The sequence below is a fragment of the Natator depressus genome, chromosome 9, assembly GCF_965152275.1.
Source record: "Natator depressus isolate rNatDep1 chromosome 9, rNatDep2.hap1, whole genome shotgun sequence".
NCBI classification, from domain to species: Eukaryota; Metazoa; Chordata; order Testudines; family Cheloniidae; genus Natator; species Natator depressus.
The window spans coordinates 17,433,729-17,453,045 of NC_134242.1; the positions used below are offsets into that span (position 1 = coordinate 17,433,729).

General features: G+C 40.7%; 1 protein-coding gene across 1 annotated transcript in view; it reads right to left on the reverse strand.

Annotated features, from left to right (window-relative positions):
- Nucleotides 1-19,317, reverse strand: part of LOC141993856 (uncharacterized) — a 281,814-nt gene that overhangs the window by 22,744 nt on the left and 239,753 nt on the right. The window contains exons 22-24 of the mRNA XM_074963607.1: nt 17,386-17,514; nt 11,414-11,542; nt 5,704-5,832 (exon numbers count right to left, since the gene is read on the reverse strand). Coding sequence (XP_074819708.1) covers nt 5,704-5,832; nt 11,414-11,542; nt 17,386-17,514 — 387 coding nt within the window. The remainder of the gene's footprint in view (nt 1-5,703; nt 5,833-11,413; nt 11,543-17,385; nt 17,515-19,317) is intronic.

Consider the following 19,317-nt stretch of genomic DNA (forward strand, 5'->3'; position numbering starts at 1 on the left):
TTAGTCATCTCTTTTCCAAGCTGAAAAGTTCCAGTCTTATTAATCTCTCCTCATACAGAAGCCGTTCCATACCCCTAATAATTTTTGTTGCCCTTTTCTGAACCTTTTCAAATTCCAATATATCTTTTTTGAGATGGGGCGACCACATCTGGACACAGAATTCAAGATGTGGGTGTACTATGGATTTATATAGAGGCAGTATGATATTTTCTGTCTTACTATCTATCCCTTTCTTAATGATTCCAACATTCTGTTTGCTTTTTTGACTGCCACTGCACATTGAGTGGATATTTTCAGAGAACTATCCACAATGACTCCAAGATCTCTTTCTTAAGTGGTAATAGCTAATTTAGACCCCATCATTTTATATGTATAGTTGGAATTATGTTTTCCACTGTGCATTACTTTGCATTTATCAACATTGAATTTCATCTGCCATTTGTTGCCCAGTCACCCAGTTTTGGGAGATCCTTTTGTAGCTCTTTGCAGTCTGCTTGGGACTTAACTATCTTGAGTAGTTTTGTATCATCTGCAAATTTTGCCACTTCACTGTTTACCCCTTTTTCCATATCATTTATGAATATGTTGAATAGGACTGGTCCCAGTACAGACCCCTGGGGGATACCATTATTTACCTTTCTCCATTCTGAAAACTGACCATTTATTTCTACCCTTTGTTTCCTATCTTTTAACCAGTCACCAATCCATGAGAGGACCTTCCCTCTTATCTCCTGGCAGCTTACTTTGCTTAAGAGCCTTTGGTGAGGGACCCTGTCAAAGGCTTTCTGAAAATCTAAATACACTATATCCACTGGATCCCCTTTGTCCACAGGCTTGTTGACCCCCTCAAAGAATTCTAGTAGATTGGTGAGGCATGATTACCCTTTACAAAAACCATGTGGACTCTTCCTTAACAAATTATGTTCATCGATGTGTCTGACAATTTTGTTCTTTACTATAGTTTCAACCAGTTTGCCCGGTACTGAAGTCAGGCTTACCAGCCTGTAACTGCCAGGATCACCTCTGGAGCCCTTTTTAAAAATTGGTGTCACATTAGCTATCCTCCAATCATTTGGTACAGAAGCTGATTTAAATGATAGGTTACAGACTACAGTTAGTAGTTCTACAGTTTCACATTTGAGTTCCTTCAGAACTATTGGGTGAATACCATCTGGTCCTGGTGAGTTATTACTGTTTAGTTTATCAGTTTGCTCCAAATCCTCCTCTAATGATACCTCAATCTGGGACTGTTCTTCAGATTTATCACTTAAAAAGAATGGCTCAGGTTTGTGAATCTCCCTCACATCCTCAGCCGTGGAGACTGATGCAAAGAATTCATTTAGTTTCTCCGCAATGGCCTTACCGTCCTTGAGTGCTCCTTTAGCATCTCGATCGTCCAGAAGCCCCGCTGATTGTTCAGCAGGCTTCCTGCTTCTGATGTACTTAACGTTTTTTTGCTATTACTTTTTAAGTATTTGGCTAGCTGTTCTTCAAATTCTTTTTTGGCCTTCCTAATTGTATTTTTACACTTCATTTGCCAGAGTTTATGCTCCTTTCTATTTTCCTCACTAGGATTTAACTTTCACTTTTTAAAACTTGCCTTTTTGCCTCTCACTGCTTCTTTTACTTCGTTGTTTAGCCACAGTGTCTCTTTTTTGGTTCTCTTACTATGTTTTTTAATTTGAGTTGAGCCTCTATTATGGCATCTTAAAGAAGTTTCCATGCAGCTTGTTAATTAACCTCCTCATTTTTGTGTAGGTCCCTTTTCTGAAATTTAATGCTACAGTGTTGGGCTGCTGTGGTGTTTTCCCCACCACAGAGATGTTCAATTAAATTGTATTATGGTCACTATTACCAAGCGGTCCAGCTATATTCACCTCTTGGACCAGATCCTGTGCTCCACTTAGGACTAAATCAAGAATTGTCTCTCCTCTTATGGGTTCCAGAACTAGCTGCTCCAAGAAGAACTTTATCTCTGCATCCCGTCCTGAGGTGACATGTACCCAGTCAATACGGGGATAGTTGAAATCCCCCATTATTATTGAGTTTTTTATTTTAATAGCCTCTCTAATTTCCCTGAGCATTTCACAGTCACTATCACCATCCTGGTCAGGTGGTCGGTCATATACCCTACTGCTATATTCTTATTCGAGCATGAAATTACTATCCATAGAGATTCTATGGTACAGTTTGGTTCATTTAAGATTTTTGATTCTACACTTTCTTTTATAGTGCCACTCCCACACCAGCACGGCCTGTTCTGTATTTTTGTACCCTGGTATTACTGTGTCCCATTGATTATCCTCATTCCACCAAGTTTTTGTTATAGCTATTATATCAATATCTTCATTTAATAGGAGGCACTCTAGTTCACCCATCTTATTATTTAGACTTCTAGCATTGCTATATAAGCACTTTAAAAACTTGTCACTTTTTAGCTGTCTGCCATTACATGATGTAATTGAATGGGACTTTTTTTTCTTTTGACTGTTTGTCATCAAATCCTACATTTGTTTTATTATCTTCCATCCTCTCCTCCTTACCAGGACATAGAGAACCTCCATTAATAGATCCTCCCCTAAGGGATGTCTCTGTTCAAACCATATGCTCCTCCGCACCTGTCGGCTTTCCCCCTGCCCTTAGTTTAAAAACTGCTCTATGACCTTTTTAATTTTAAGTGCCAGTAATCTAGTTCCATTTTGGTTTAGGTGGAGCCCATCCTTCCTGTATAGGCTCCCCCTTTCCCAAAGGTTTCCCCAGTTCTTATTAAATCTAAACCCTTCCTCCCTATACCACCATTGTCTCATCAATGCATTGAGACCCTGCAGTTCTGCCTGTCTAACTGGTCCTGCGCCGGGAACTGGAAGCATTTCAGAGAATGCTACCATGGAGGTCCTGGACTTCAATCTCTTACCTGGCAGCCTAAATTTGGCCTCCAGGACCTCCCTTCTATCCTTCCCTATGTCGTTGGTACCTACATGTACCACGACCACCGGCTCCTCCCCAGCATTACACATAAGTCTATCTAGATGTCTCGAGAGATCCGCCACCTTCACACCAGGCAGGCAAGTCATTGCAAACCCAGCTATCTATGCTTCTAATGATCGACTCACCCCTTACTAATACCTGTCTCTTCCTAATAACTGGAGTTCCCTCCCCTGGAGAGGTATCCTCAGTGCAAGAGGATACCACATCATCATCTTGAAGGAGGGTCCCAACTATGGGATCATTTCCCTCTGCTCCAGTTGGATGTCCTCCTTCCCTGAGACTTTCATCCTCCTCAACAGCAGAAAACTCTTATTAAAAATGCACACAAACTACAAGAATAAGAAGCCATGTCTATACGGACTATATCTGTGCAGAAATTTTACTAATGTTGACAGTTATAATACCCTATATTCCTTCCCCCTACAATGTATACTGTAAATGTCAATTCAATTAGGAATTTTGTGCAACATTCAGAATACAAAACAGCTAACAAACTAAAGCAAGCAAACTATTTACGGTACAGGAAAGCAATGCATTCGAAGTAGGATAGTGCAAATTAAATACATAGAACTTAACTCTACCTTGTCTTGCACCAATCTGACTGATTGTGCAAGTGATGTAAATCAGGTTTGGATCTGACCTACAGAGCCTGACTCCACTCTGATTTACACTGGAATAAATCAGGAGTAACTCTGTTGCAACCAATGGAATTACATTAATGTAAAACTGGTTGGGAGCAGAATCAGGCCCCTTCAGAACATAGTGGACAGCAATAGCTGACATTTAGTAACAGCTGAAGTTTATTAATATAGTGTCTTAGCCACAGGCCACTTTGAGGACAGCAATCAAAGGGTTTACAATGAAGTTTGTTTAGTGATAAGTGAAGAAAGTGCTTAATTGTATCCCAAAACAATGATCTCCATCCTCACCTATGATACCAAGAGCTTGATTCTTCACAGCTTTCGCAACAAATAGGAGGCTATGTACTGGTTCCACTTTTTAATGGTTAACTTTGTACGATACACAATTTTATAATTATTACATCTTTCAATCCACAGCAGGCTGATGATATTTTATAGCTTGCCTATTTTTAATTTAAAGAAATTCATATAATGAATTCCCCACTATGGGTACTGGAACTAGAACGTGGGAACTTTAGCTCAAAGGGCAGAGGCTTGTACTTTAAGTGCTAAAGTGATAACTCCATAAATTGCTAGCAGTAGTAGGTTCTAGGCCACCAAACGGAACAGTCACTAGAGGAGGACACATACCCAACATTCCCTTTCCTCCCCGCCCCCGTCTCCCCTGATGATCAAATTATCAGAGAAACCAAACACACAGAAGAATCCACAATGCACCATAATAGAAAGGAATTGTTTGTGTCTGAAAATATGTAGTTTGATTTAGGGTCCTTCTGACTGAAAAAGTGGTTGATTTACAGTTAATTAAAACAAAACAAAATCAACCAAAACCCCTCTACTATTTGAAGCTATTTCCTTAAGAGAAACTTCACATTTCAGCCAATACTGTACCCATCAGTATAAGGGAAAGACTTGTGTGTCTATACTCCCCTCCCCCATGGAAATCATAAGCAAGTCCTTTTGTCCTTAGATTTTAAAAGGGGCTTTCAGACTTCCCTAAAATACAAATAGCTACCATTTTACTGCAGATTTGTTCAATTAGCAATTCCAAAGTGACTGGCGAAGCTCCCAGTGATGACATTCAATCCTAGATTTAGCTTATTGTGTATAGAGCAACCACAAACTAGCGATTTGTAAGAGGATAACTGCTATGCTGGGATGAGAGCACAGCCTACATTGCTGGTTCTGGATCACTTATCTAGACAATCCAAACCTTCTGTTTTTAAATTGAAATAGGTCCAAAGGGGGTAAACTGGATAAATATTTGATGTTGCCTGGATTATTTTTTATTTCATTTTAATTTTCAAAGATGGCAGGTTTTCTGTCTTACTACATTCTGGGACATTTTATCCCTCTTAGTCAAATCAGCTATTCTCTGGAACTCTCTGCTGTACCCCTTCACTTTGCACTCCTGGGGGTTTCAGCTTCCACTGTTTTGTGCTTGTATGGTAGCTTAGACAATGGGGTCCTGGTCCAGGCCTAAGTACTATGATAATATAAATAATAAATAAAAATACTGTATAATAATGTATGTGCGGACTTCTCCTAGCTGCCCACACACTTAATAAATATTAGTAGATATAGGACACCCTGAACTTAAAATGGTTCTGTCCCTCAATTAGAACATTATTTTTTACAGACTGTGTGGCCCATTTGTACATATGTTTAATTAACATACAGTAAAGCCTGTACCAAAGACCACCCTTATTCAGCAATCACCTGTATGAATTGCTGTAAGCATAAATCAGTTTCTAAAAGACCAATATTTGTCTGTCCCTTTGCTTAAGGTAGGTTACAGTGAATACCTATACTGGAAATTAACTTTAAGATATTCTGCAAAAAACATACAGAACTTCCACAAATAGGGTTTGTGTGGCTAAGTCCCTGACCAACTGGGCAGACATCAGCCAGTGGGTTGTGATAATATTTCTATTTATCTTCTTTTGATTAAAAGCCATTTGATAAAGCAATGTACAAAGCCGGCAATTGAAATACTAATGAAAATCCCTAAGTAAGAAGTTTTGTTTTCCCCTTCTGTCATCTTCTTGCAACAGAAGTTAAGTTCTCACTGCACCTTGCTGGCAGGTAGCTCCTCTCCATCCTGCTGCGCAAATACACATCCCAGTTACATGATCACAGCGCGCTCCATTGTGACAATTACAAGCATGACTGCAGCCTTCCCCATAACTGTCACCCTGGCAGGCTGCAAAGAGAGGACCATAAAATGCAATTACAACACATCAAAGGAGGCATCATACAGAGCAAAATTCAGACATAACCCAATTCAAGGGAAATCAGTAAGAAATTGGCTACTCATGAAACACTGTTCATATCATACCGATACATAAGTTCATATATTAATCAGGCCTGACACTAAATAATGTGGGCTTAAAGATACATATCAACGCATTCTGAACAGATTTTTATCAAAGACTCAAATCACTTGGGTGATATATCACCTGTCATTCTCCTGTACCTTGGAATGTCTTTGTCTTAAACTAATGGTCCAGCAGAACAGGCAGCTTGACAGGTTGGTTATTTATTTGCAGCCTGGTAAGAGAACTGACAACTTCATTGTTTTCATTGTTCATTTTTCACAGTTCGATGCTTTAGCTCACCCGAAGCCTTATTCTTTGGTAAGAAAGCAGTGATATTTCCATTACATTGGGTAAGCAGCTGGCTCCCAGGTGAAAACTTAACCCTGTATCTCACAAGTTTATCCATGCTTCAGCTCCATTTTGTTCTCTACTGGTGTTGCCTCCCATGGACAAAATGGCATTACAAGATTTCTGCTGTCTTCATTGTCATGGCTCTGTCTTTAAATGGCAGTAAATGGAGTATACTGTCACTTTGCTTTCTAGAGTATCACTCAAGGTATTTTAAGGAAGAAAAGCAGGATTGTCCTTATAGATAGCCAAGATAAAAGAGTAAGATACTTGTTGTCTTGGTCTTAATGGAGGCTTTAATTCTACTGTGTCACACTTGTTTTCCCACAGATAATAAACATCATCGGCATTCATCCCAAGAGCAAATAAACGGGTCTGATCCTGTGAAATGCCATGTGTCCTTTGCTCCCATTAACTTTGGCACATAGCACCTCATGGGACTGGGCCCACACCTTGACCTTTCATCAAAATCCCTAGCCCTTTTGGGGAGCAAGATGTAGTATTGCATGAAGGACTCATCCATGAGAGATAGAACAGAAGAATGGAATTTTCCCCACTTCAGTTGTGAATGTGGTTGACAGCATTTGGCCTATTCATAACCTGTAGCTTCTTGTCTGAGGCTTTTCAGTGTCCCAGTGTGATTTACATGGATGACATTTCACTTGTAGCACCTTTTCAACATATTTTTTTTTAAATTAGTTAGGTCCCATCTGTATCACTACTGTAGCCAAGCCCAGGGACCTGGTTATAATGTTGTTAAACTCTATATTGTGGATGGGGTCTATCTGCATCACCAAATTAAAGACTCAGACCATCTGAATGAGCTTTACCTTGATTATGGGGACAGATTTAAATTGTGGCCACAATACAAATCAGAATTATGCTGTAAAAGGGTGTTACTAAGTCCCCGATTTAGCGTAGATTAACCCTGAGAGTGTATCTCACCAGAAGTTTACATCATGTGCATACAAATCTCTTGTTATGCCTACTAGGAGACAGATGGGATTTATCAGTGAATTAGAAATTCCAAAACAAAAGCTGGAACTCTTGGTGAGGAAAATTAAACATTCTTGTCTCTTGTTAGGAGTATACAAGCCTTCTTGGTTCATCTTTGGGGCATACTGCTTAGCAGGGGATTTACAACGTTAGAAGACTGAAACAGCAAGTGAAATTATCAAGCTATGTTTGCAGGTTTCTCTACTGATGGAGCAGAGTGAACTGAATTCTTCTTCCTCTTTTTTTGATGAGGAGTGTAAAGATACTAGTTTATAAACTACATTAGGTGGCTAGGTAAAAATCAATTAAAATCCCATGATGCCAGAATTATTTTTCAGCATCCTTCTGCACCTCTCATTACTTGAAAACAAATGCTGCTCCCCCAGCTGTGAGCGCTAGCAGATTCCAGGAAATGCCAGCACAAATACGCAACACCGAACAAAGGCAAAGAGGCATGTGTGAATGCCCCCAGCAGAGCAGGGGTCAGAGTACTCTCTGCAAGGCTTGAATTATACTGTTTGGAGCAGTAGGACAAACAGTACAATGGATCCAAATCTTAAAACGGTTTCTTCCTCTTCGATAGGTGCCATTGTTTTAAAAGATTTACAGGTGGACAATATCTCACCCGTACCTGGGGGTAGAATGGAGCTGGCTGCACACCCAGTGCAAAAGCCAGCTTGTAGATCCAGAGCAGGATAGCTTAACAATTTGCTTATTGCTCCTCTGGCCCGAAGCACTGTGTAGTGCTTGCTGTTGATGGCAGCATGTGCACTAGAGCTGATTGGACATGCCTAGCTAACCATCCCACATCCTTTGTGGAAGCTGTGCAGGTGCACTCACCAGACATGCACTCAAAGTGTCCTGGCCTGTAGGAGGGATCTTGCCATTCTGCTTATGCAGAGCTGTGTGGGGCAGAAGCTTCCCATGGCTTTTCCCCCTACCACACTGTGTATGGGCAGAAGGCAGGATTAATCAACCCTTGAGTTACCGATATTAGCAACTTCTAGAGCTACCGGAAAGATCCCTCAGTTGAATCAGCCACTTCATTCCTCAGGGAACTTGGCATCTCAAGTTAAACTTCTGGAAATAAGTGAACTTTAGTTGTGATTGATGCTGGTAAATGTTGCTAGTGTTTGACACAAAGCAAGCACAGATTTCAAACTGACTTGCAGGCCACTACTCTTGGCAGAGAGAAAGAACAAGTCAGACTCATTTATTTAACCTTCCTTGTTTACATGTTCTCTTCAGATATGTTGCATCTGAAGTAGGGGCATAGCGAGCAGATCGAGGGATGTGATCGTTCCCCTCTATTCGACACTGGTGAGGCCTCATCTGGAGTACTGTGTCCAGTTTTGGGCCCCCCACTACAAGAAGGATGTGGATAAATTGGAGAGAGTCCAGCGAAGGGCAACAAAAATGATTAGGGGTCTAGAGCACATGACTTATGAAGAGAGGCTGAGGGAGCTGGGATTGTTTAGTCTGCAGAAGAGAAGAATGAGGGGGGATTTGATAGCTGCTTTCAACTACCTGAAAGGGGGTTCCAAAGAGGATGGCTCTAGACTGTTCTCAATGGTAGCAGATGACAGAACGAGGAGTAATGGTCTCAAGTTGCAATGGGGGAGGTTTAGATTGGATATTAGGAAAAACTTTTTCACTAAGAGGGTGGTGAAACACTGGAATGCGTTACCTAGGGAGGTGGTAGAATCTCCTTCCTTAGAGGTTTTTAAGGTCAGGCTTGACAAAGCCCTGGCTGGGATGATTTAACTGGGAATTGGTCCTGCTTTGAGCAGGGGGTTGGACTAGATGACCTTCTGGGGTCCCTTCCAACCCTGATATTCTATGATTCTATGATCCTGTCTTGTCAATAATTCTGAAAGCTTTCTCATCTGCACACTGGGACTTCCCAAGGCCAGCAGCTCTTAATACTGCTAAGTCTTAGATCAACTCTATTTCTGTCTTAGTTAGGTTCCTCCAAACTTTAGCCCTCTTCCCCATGACCAAGGCTCTCAACAGCAGCCCTGATATAAATATAATCATATCTGTGGTTAGGTGACCTGGAAAAATGCACTGTTTATTATTATTGTTATTATTATTAGCAACCTTTGGCCAAACCTGCAAAGTCATCCACACAGTACACGGCATTACTAGATGATGATACATTGTTTAGCTAAGAAAGAAACAAGTCACCCCTTTGCATGGTTATTTGACCTTACTCTTTTGCAGGCAAAAGGAGTCTTGAAGCCTTTGGTGTCTTAACTAGCACAAGGGATAAATCAAGGGCAGCATAAAGCTTTAATGGTTCCAGTGCAAGAGAATAAATAGTTGCTTTCTTACGTAATCCCAGTAGACTTTGCTAGGAAGATGAAGGGGGACATGTGAGGCCTATGACAAAGGGCCTCATTTCTTAATTGAATTTAATAAAATATGTAGGAACAAAGCTTCCCATTTTTAATACAGTTTACAGAGCAGTCAAGAGCGAAGCTGACGGATTGTTAACTTTGTGGATCTGTTGAAGGGCAGTGTACATGGACTGCAACCAAGAAACAAGCAACACACCCACTCAGCAACACCTCTGCTCCCAAACAGCACAGACATATTTCAATGGCACTATATTTCACAAAGCCTGTTGATTAACCTATAAACAGGGTAGCAAGAGAGATTACCATTGACATAAAGAATTTTAATACATTAAACTGAAGGTGGAATAGCTGGTCCAGGTGTTTGTAGGAGGAAAAGTAACTGGGTGGAGGCACTGACGGATTGTTTGGAAAGTAGGTGGGAGGACAGCAGAAAGGTTCAACAACATTGTCCCTGAAGTCAGGGGACTTGTCCGAACAGGAATGGGGGAGGTTGTGGGAGAGGATCTTTAGATAGAAGGGAGGATATGTGAGCTTGTGTGTACAGAGGGAATTGCAGGAAAGAGGTGGGATATGGTAAGGTAGGTAGAGGTAGCAAGAGTGTTTGGTTGTTGCATGTCCCATGACAGCAGGCCACTGTGGGGGTTGAGCTGGAATAGGGGTGGTCAAATCAGGGTGCATGTCTGGAAAGGTTGCAGTCAGGTTTGGTCATTAAGGTGGTTGGAGTTTGCAGGAGGGTGACAAAATGGAGGTGTTTGTCAAATAAGTGTATTAAATAAACTATAAACTTCTAGCTGAGAGAATCATGACATTTGTGGGTCAAAGGACCCCTGTACAGGCCTCCACAAACAATAAGAATCGATTTATTGTGTGATGCTGCTATGGATGAGTATAAATTGTTCTGAGCTCCACGGTGCTGTCTGCAGAGGATGCTTATACTGTACTTTCAGGGTGAAATCCTGGCTCAGTTGAAGTCACTGGGGTCAGGATTCATCCTCAGTGTTCGAAGGATTAAAGCTTAAATAAAAAATTAATTTGGAAAAGAAAACACCATCACTGATTTTTTCAAACAACAAGGCTCAGTGATGCCTGCAAATGATGCTATGAAGATAAGGAAAAGAATGACTTTCCATCAGATTTGCTGGCAGATTTATTAGAGGATCCAGCAATAATGTCTATTCAAAACAGAAACAAAGCAACCACCACAGAAGCTACATTGTTAAGTGGGACAGTTCATTCTTGTTTGTGAAATGCCAGGAACTTACCTTTTTTGCAAATGACATTTTTAAAAATTAATGATAAAGCCCCCCCCGCCCCAACACACACACACTCCACCCTAATAGCAAAACAATCCCTGCTTTGATTTTTTTCCACAGTGTACTTTTGTAATCTTATAATTGGCAATTTGATAAGACTCACCAGAAACATGGGAGTAACATTTTTGCCGTTTAACACTTAATAGAAATGAAAAGTTCGGTTAACATATTACAGGACACAACTGTGCTATCTAAAAACAAATGGGACGTACTGTGAAACACTTACAATGTTTGATGTATTGCAATGGCAGTAAAAGGAAATAACAGAATATTTGCATGCCAACCAAAAAAATTGTTTCCATTTATGGCATCTCTGGAAAGAAGTATGACTTATCTATCTAACTTACTAGGTTCTTCTACGCCTAATAAGGAACAATTTTTAGAGTTAGGAAGACGGACTTTTGTGAGCTTTACCACAGCTTTGCTGGGATCATTGCTGTTATACGTACGTTGGTCACACTTGGCTCCCACCCAGCCAGGGAGGCACTGGCATGTTCCTATGATATGGTCACAGTGAGCTGCATTCTTGCATTCACACACCTGGTGGCAGTCAACTCCAAAAAATCCATCTGGACAAGCTAAAAACGGAAAAAAGGTGGGTTTTATAAAAAGCAGTTCCCATTTCTTTACACAACTGTCTGGCAAACAGCAAACTCCAGCTCTTGCCTTCTGGAAATTCTGTACATGGGAAAACTTTTAGTTGGTGCCCTTTTTAGTTATACTGTCAATTTGAAATTATACTTGGGAGCCTGTGTCCCATTAAAGGTTAAAACTGAAAAGCAGTGCATGGGGAAATCCACACACGAGTCCCATTATTGTGCATGTCCTACAATTTGGGGTGTATGGACCCTGATTATTATTTTGCACATATTATACTGTTGTACATATTACGACATAGGGAAATGCAGCTGAGCCTATAATCCAAAACCACAAGACTAGAGAGTTAATGAATGTGAATTCACATAAACCAGTTGTTATGTTATTAAAAGGAGCTGTGAAGAAAAAGGTGAATAGACTAAAAAGAGGAAAGACTTCCCAGTTCTATGTGAGATACATGTGGAGATAAGGTGGATCTCAAGAGGTCAGGCAATTCTGTATAACACAAAGTCTAGAAGACCATCCTTGTCCCATCTCCTTATCTTTAGACTTGGGGGCATACGATCTCATTGACTGTCCTGCCATATTTCTAAGGAGTTTTACAAAACAAATATAAGATATATTATTGTAGTTCAGTGTTTACAGGAAAAACTTGTTAGAAGAGGCAGATAATTCACATTGGCAAAGAACATCAAGAGCAACTAAATGTGGCAGGGCCTCTTCAGGGCACCACAGAGATTCAATAAATACACTTGCAGAGTATGAGAAAGATTAGACCTGCTGATTCAGGCTATGTATGCACCAATAAGGAACACTTGGCATAGTGAGAATAAACTGTCAACGATTGTCTCAGTGGCCAAGAGGTTTCTATATCCATATTATGCGCAAAATACTATGCTAAAAGAATGCTAAGGTTGCATAGTCAAACTCTCAAAAGTTAGGAAGCGACAGAATTAAGGCTGCCTGTCCAACCTTAATTCAGCCCCCTCGTGCATCTGCATTATAATGAAGTTTTAATTATATGAATATGTTCAATTTTTCCACAGGACCCCTCCCTCATTCAGTATACTGGATGGACACTGAATGAGTAGCTATGCAATATTTTGTTTTATCCACATTGCTCAATGTGTGGCATTAGGTTTTACTTACTGCACACCATTTAAACCCTACAGAATTATTAATTTCCTCATGAGCTTTTCTATGATGCCTATCACTATAATGTCCGAGTGCTTAACAAACATTAATGAATCAAATTTGACAGCACCCCTATATTGGTGGACACTTTTTACCTTAACCTCTGTGCCTCGGTTCCCCATCGGTAAAATGATATTTTGTGTGTACAAAAGTTGTGTGTGTACAATTTTCTATTTTTTTAAAAAAAGAAACCACCCAATGCACAAACAAATCATCCTGTGGAATCATACTAACGTCTGCATGGATCATCAACATGGCTGGGACCTTTAGATCTACAGCATAGACTTCTGCCACATGAGCTAACTGAGTAACTGATAGCAGTAAGAGATTGTTATCCTCTGTCTGGAGCAGTCACTGGAGGGAGATGAGACACACTTTGCCAGTGGGTTTCAAAGATGGCAGCAGAGGAATGTTGAGACTCAGGAATCTTGTGTTCCATTCCAGGTTCTGGAGGGATGCGTTCTCTAGTGGACAGAGACCTTCTGACCCCGTCCCAGTCCTGTCTCTTCCCCACCACCTCCCATCCATGTACGGCTGGTTCCTTGTTCCAGTGTTCGTGTCTTACTAGCCCCAGTCCTCAACCTCCTGCTGGCCTTCTCATTGCAGTCCCAGTCTCTTTGCCCCACCAGTCCCAGTTTCCCATGCTCTGCCCCCCACCTCCTATTCCTCCACCTGCCAGCCCCTCCATTTCTCACCATTAGGCTTGATGTAATGGTGAGAAATCTAATTCTTCCATTGCTGTTGCAACTGAAAATGGGGTCTTGTAAAGGAGTGTTGCTACCTACCCTGCCTATAATACAATGAAATCCAGTACAATATCTGTAGACAGCAGTGGACTAAAATAGAAAGTGAATGTAAGTTCTCTGGTGGCAAAAGGTAGTAGTGGTGGTGTAACCCACACACCTGCTGGGGGTGGTGTTCTGTCCCATCGGGTGGCACCGAGACCACTTAGAGAGAGAGATTAATGAGTTTGCTCTACACCCTTAGCTAAAAGGCAGTTGGTTTTTAGCTCATACAGTAGAGGCTCATGCACTGGGCCTCAGGTTTGATCCCGCCTGCCCACCACCAGGATCTGTTGGTGTTACAGTAGCACAGAGCAAGGTCTGATGTGGAAGCTCACTTTGCCTTGACAGTGGCAGCTTGGTTTTCTGAACATATGATTTCATACAACTGGCTCATTTACTCCTAGTGGAATGGCAATTCTCTTCTTCAGTCAGTCCAGCGTGTAGCTTCTTCAAGGTCGCATGGATGCTTCGAGACTTACTGTACCTTCCAAACACATGCCGTCTCAGAGAAATGGGGAAATAGAACATATATCGGTGTCAAACAGTCAAGAAGTATTAGTCAGCCTTCTGTTTATTTTTATTTGGTGGGCAAGCCGATATCAAGCTGCAAATTAGAAATTACTGCATGTGGTTTCAACTCTTAACTGAATCACTGTATACTGCATATTATTGTTTATTAAGTTCCAGTAGTGTGTAGGACTCAGTGTACAAGAAATACCTTCCCCAACTACTGAAAATAAGTTTTTGAGTCTGTGTCCCAGACAGGGTTGGCAAATAGATTTTGCCAGACAAAAGGACATAGATTCACCTGTCTGCCTTGATTTACGTGAAAAATAAGCATTGTAAGCCAACGCAAAGGAAGTCTTTTTGCATACAACATCAACATGAGGATGGTAAACCAGTACACTGGGGAATAAAGCACAGGGGAACTGTGTCATCCTGTCTCTAGGATCAAAACAGTGGATTTTGGGGTATAAGAAGAAAGCAAAAGGATATCCCTTTTATCCTTCACCGGGGAAGCAAAAAGAACAGCGCTTTTTCCATTTATGACAGGAGGATCCCTGCTTTGTTAGTTGGAACTGCTGGGAGATAACTTTAACAGGCTAAACTAAAGTAGCTTGTCACACCTAAAGCAAAGTTTATATTTATAATAAATTTATGATTGTTTTCACTATATTTCAGTGCTGTGAAGTTATAAAGGACCTGATCCTGAGTTGTACCAGTCAAGCTGTGTGTACATTGTTCTTTTGGGGACTGCAAATCTGGTAATTTCCGTGAGCGTGCAGTGAAAGGGGGTTGGATACTACAGGGGGACACTTTCAGAGGGGCTGCGGTGCACCGACTGTTACCTGCAAGGTACAGTGAGGGCTGGCAGAGCCGTTTTCTTTTTAGTATATACTCAACGTGCCTCATGTGGCATGTTACCAGGATACATCACCGAATTTGGTCCGCTGGTTCCATCATTAGTTTCCCTGTCCTGGGCTGGGTACTGACAGGGAGCATGACATGAACACTGATCCATGATTATTTGGGTGACTAACAGACTGGTGGTGTCAGGGAGCTGATACACCGTTAAGGACAAGCAAGTCTTTCTCTTGCTCAGGCAAAAGGGTAACATGATGACTCCCAGTTCTGGGCACCCCAAAAAGAGTCACACTCCATGTGGACCACCAGCACGAGAGGGGGTGAGACACATTTTGCCGGTGGGTTTCACAGACATTTGCTGACAGCTGAGGATTGGTGAGACTCAGGAAGCTTTAGCTCCATTCCAGGCTCTGGTGGGAAGTGTTCTCTAGTAGGCACAGATTCTTTGAGCATTCCCCCTCAAGTTTGATCCCTTCTGCCCGTCCCATCCAATCTATCCCTAAACAGTCCTGTCTCTTCCCCACCCCTGGCTGCTTGTCCCAGTCCCTTTATCCTTACCTATCCAGTCCCAGAAATAATGTATATAACAAAATATATTGTCTTTTATTTTGATTTCATTTTAGTTGACAAGTTCAGAATTTTTGTTTTTTAGAAGTACTCCAGGAAGAACAACCAAATTATCTCAAGACTGACTAACTTGTCTTACAATTCATATAGCAGAGAAAGATAAGCAGAGGGGAAAGTGGTTCATTTAATCCGTTCTTCTTGCTAGCATATATTTGTTCCTTGCAGAATATTTTCTTATGCTTCATGTAGTCTAGTTATAAATGTCTCGAGCACTTCTACTTCCCTCGAGACCTTTTGCATGAAGCCATATCTGCCATGGACTGTATCAATGGTGGAAGTGAGTGAATAATTGTTTTTTTTTTATAGATAGCCAAACCAAAAAATAAAATAAACTAAATTTGGTTAGTTTCTAACCAAACCTGATTCCCGCCCTCCTTCCCCCCCCCCCCCCCCAAATGAAAAGGCAAAAGAAGTTCATTCAGGTCAAACAAAACATTTTGAATGCCCACTTGAATCAGTGTTTGAAAATGAAATGCCAAAATGGTTCATTTTGAAAACACTGAAATGAAACTTCAACATTTCCTACATTTGTTTTCCTCTAATTCTTTTGCTCAAACTATTCGCCAAGTTTGATCCAAATTCATGAATGGTTTCAGGACCCTGAAAAACCCTTTGGCAACTTTACTATTTGCTGAAAAAAAATCACCTTGCTCTAATCAGTGGAGTATTGTATTGTTCGGACTGCCCAGCGGGGTGCTGTAAGATCTTATGGAGAGCTATAAGAAAAAGGCTGTAGGGAAAAAAGGCCATTTTTTCCATTTTATGGTTTTTAATTTTTCATGCATAAGTCTGAGGATTCATGTCTCTTTTATGGATTCAGCAAATTCTTTCTTTAAGATAGAAAAAAGAACTGAGTAATAAAAATAAGGCATGGATAAGTTATTTTGAAAAAGAGCCTTGCACAGTGTTCACAAATTACCTCACAAGTTTCTCCAGCAGAACTCAGACTGTTTCTTGTCTTTTAACACTTCCTCGACAGAATGAAAGAGGAAATAATATGTGCAATTTCCACAATTTGTAGTCTGTTGAATATTCTGTTATAGCACGGAAGCTGCAAAGTGCTTTCATTTCCACTAGAGGGCAATAGATGCACAAGTGGTTAATCTGTCTCATTCTAACACACACACATTTTTATCTCCCTAAACTAGCTGATAATTTTGCATGTGAAACAGAACAGCCAAGGTTTGGTTTAATGATCATTGTCTGTAAAATGTGCAACAAATCAAATTCAGATATTTCGGCAAAATGACAGATGACTTACACATTATTTTTACTGTATCCCAGCCAATAGACCTTTTTTTTTTTTTTTTTACTCTCTGCATAGTTTATGGCGTGAAAACAACATCACAAGAACATGCAACAGATCAATTATAATATATGTACGAAATCCAATCCAAAATAATTGTTACTTCATGTTAGCAAGTTACTAGGTGATAACAGATGCAGTGGTAGACTTTAACGTTAGAAGCCTGTATCTCCTTAAACAGCTTATGGGCGGGGTGGGGGGGAGAGAGATGTTTTATTCAAAGATAATATTATAAATGCCATGGGGACAATGAAAGAATTCAAAAGTGGAGCAACGTTTTTTCTCTGTGTTAAAGCAGGAAGACTTTCTTCAGAAACGCTCCAATTCAACAAGGTTCGTAAGCACATAAGGAGTCCCATCAAGTCACAAACTTAATGTTAGGCAAGTGCTTAAGTACCCTGCTGATCTGGGTTATAAAATTTAATTAGGCTGTCACAGTTCAGTTGCATGCTTTACCTAGATCAGGTCCTGCTGATTATACAACCAGCGCTACAATGATCTGTGAGAAACATCTGCCAAGAAATGAAAGGGTAGGGGGAGAATGTACCTTTTTCACAAAAAGTTCCTGTCCAGCCAGTCGCACAAGTACAGGCTCCACTCACATGATCACAGGCAGCTCCATTCTGGCACGGACAGCTGGACTTACAATTTAGCCCAAAGGTTCCCTTAGGGCATCCTGGACAGAAAGAATAAAAGCTGGATGTTGAGCTGAATCTGGTATAGATCCCTGTAGTACAACTGACGATCAGTTTGCAATTCTAAAGCACTTTTGAACCTTTTCTGTTCACAAGGGGAGGGCCAAAATTTGTCTCTATACCCTGAAAACAGTTAACATTCGGTGTTCTCTTTGAGATGTTGGCTGCTGCAGGAAGCTTATGCTGCTTTATATTAAGGTATATTTTAAGGGAAAAGGGAGATCTCAGGGATGCCGTCAGTTCTGTATACTACACAGAACAACAACAAAGTGTACAGTTGCAAAAATTACAACTCCCAAATTCCTAGTTTCTGATTTGATGTGTACCACACACCGGTTTAGACTCACTTATTTGCCCAAATCCCATGAGAGCTCACCTGCTGGGATGGGGATAAGCCATGCAAAATTCCTAATGTTGCTCTTAAAAACCATTTCCTCCCCCCGCCAACTTTTTTTCTGCAATCCAGATTCCACAGTAGAACCCAGGTAAGTGAGAGGGAACGTTAAACAGGGTGACCTCCTCCGGAAAGCTCCAGACTGAAAGCTGCATGCCCTACTTACATGCTCCGCTTGGAAACATTCAAGCCAAAACATTACATCTGGGAGATGGATAAGAGACTTAGATTTTCATAGCAGTAATTGTTGGGAGTTTAAAGGAGAGATTGGTATCTCACTCACTATCTCAAGGAAAAAACACCCACTTCAGCCTGTAAATAATATCCTCCAGGGCTATAGAAAAATCAATTAAAATAGGGCCAGCTGGCTAATTTACATTAGACACACTTTAGACAGAGCTGAATGGTAGTGATAGCTTAGCCTAGACACAATAATGCAGGGCTTCTCTGGCAGTTTATAGGTCTTGCTAACTTATTTTGAAATGAGTTGTGTAGATATCTGCCAGATCCCTTTAAAATGGAAGGACTTCAACATTTGTATTAACAAAGTCATTTTTAGGCAGTCTGGAAAATATCACAGAGCCCAAGAAACAACATGATGTGGGCTTTCAAAGATGAACCTGTAACTGGAAGTACAATAAATAACTAGTTAGTTTAGGAATATCTAAGGCTCCTATCACTGTGGTATGCAAGTATCTTGAGAAGGAACCAAATGGGCAGGCCCAACATAATATACAATATTTCATTCTCCTCCCCTTTTTAATCTGCCTTCCTCTTGGCGTTTCTCTCTTTCTTTTTGTTTATTCCTTTCTCCCATCATGAATGACATTGTGAATAACATAAATACTGCCCACAAAACTAGTGTCATGAGGTAAATATGGCAGCTGGACTTTGATGCTGAATAATTTTTGGACCTACAATGGCATTTGTAGTTAGGGATGGCAAGATGCAGTGTTCAAATCTCATGCTTTAGGGCATGACTGGGGCAGGAAGGAATCTTGCCCCTTACAGGCGTTCACATTCTATGATGTTTTTACAGCTGGTATTACCTGAGATGTATTTTGGGAAAGAGATTAGTATCAGAATATGGCTATGATGCAGGGAGGATATCAGCATATCTATGTTTGCGTCCATTGTGGACATGTAAACTATTTCTATCTGCCTGAGCTCTAAAGGAGTTTTGGAAGAAAAGGCAAATAACTTAAAATCTTACATGAGGGAGCAAAGATGCAGATATATGCAATTCAATCACCGTAACATGAAGTGCAATTGCCAAAGTAGCTGTTCAATTCAAAACTATTCTGAAAATAACTCTCCTGGAATCCAAATGATTAATTAACCTGTCTAGCACTGCTGAAATCTGAGCCTCCTGAAAAATGTGCATTCTCCT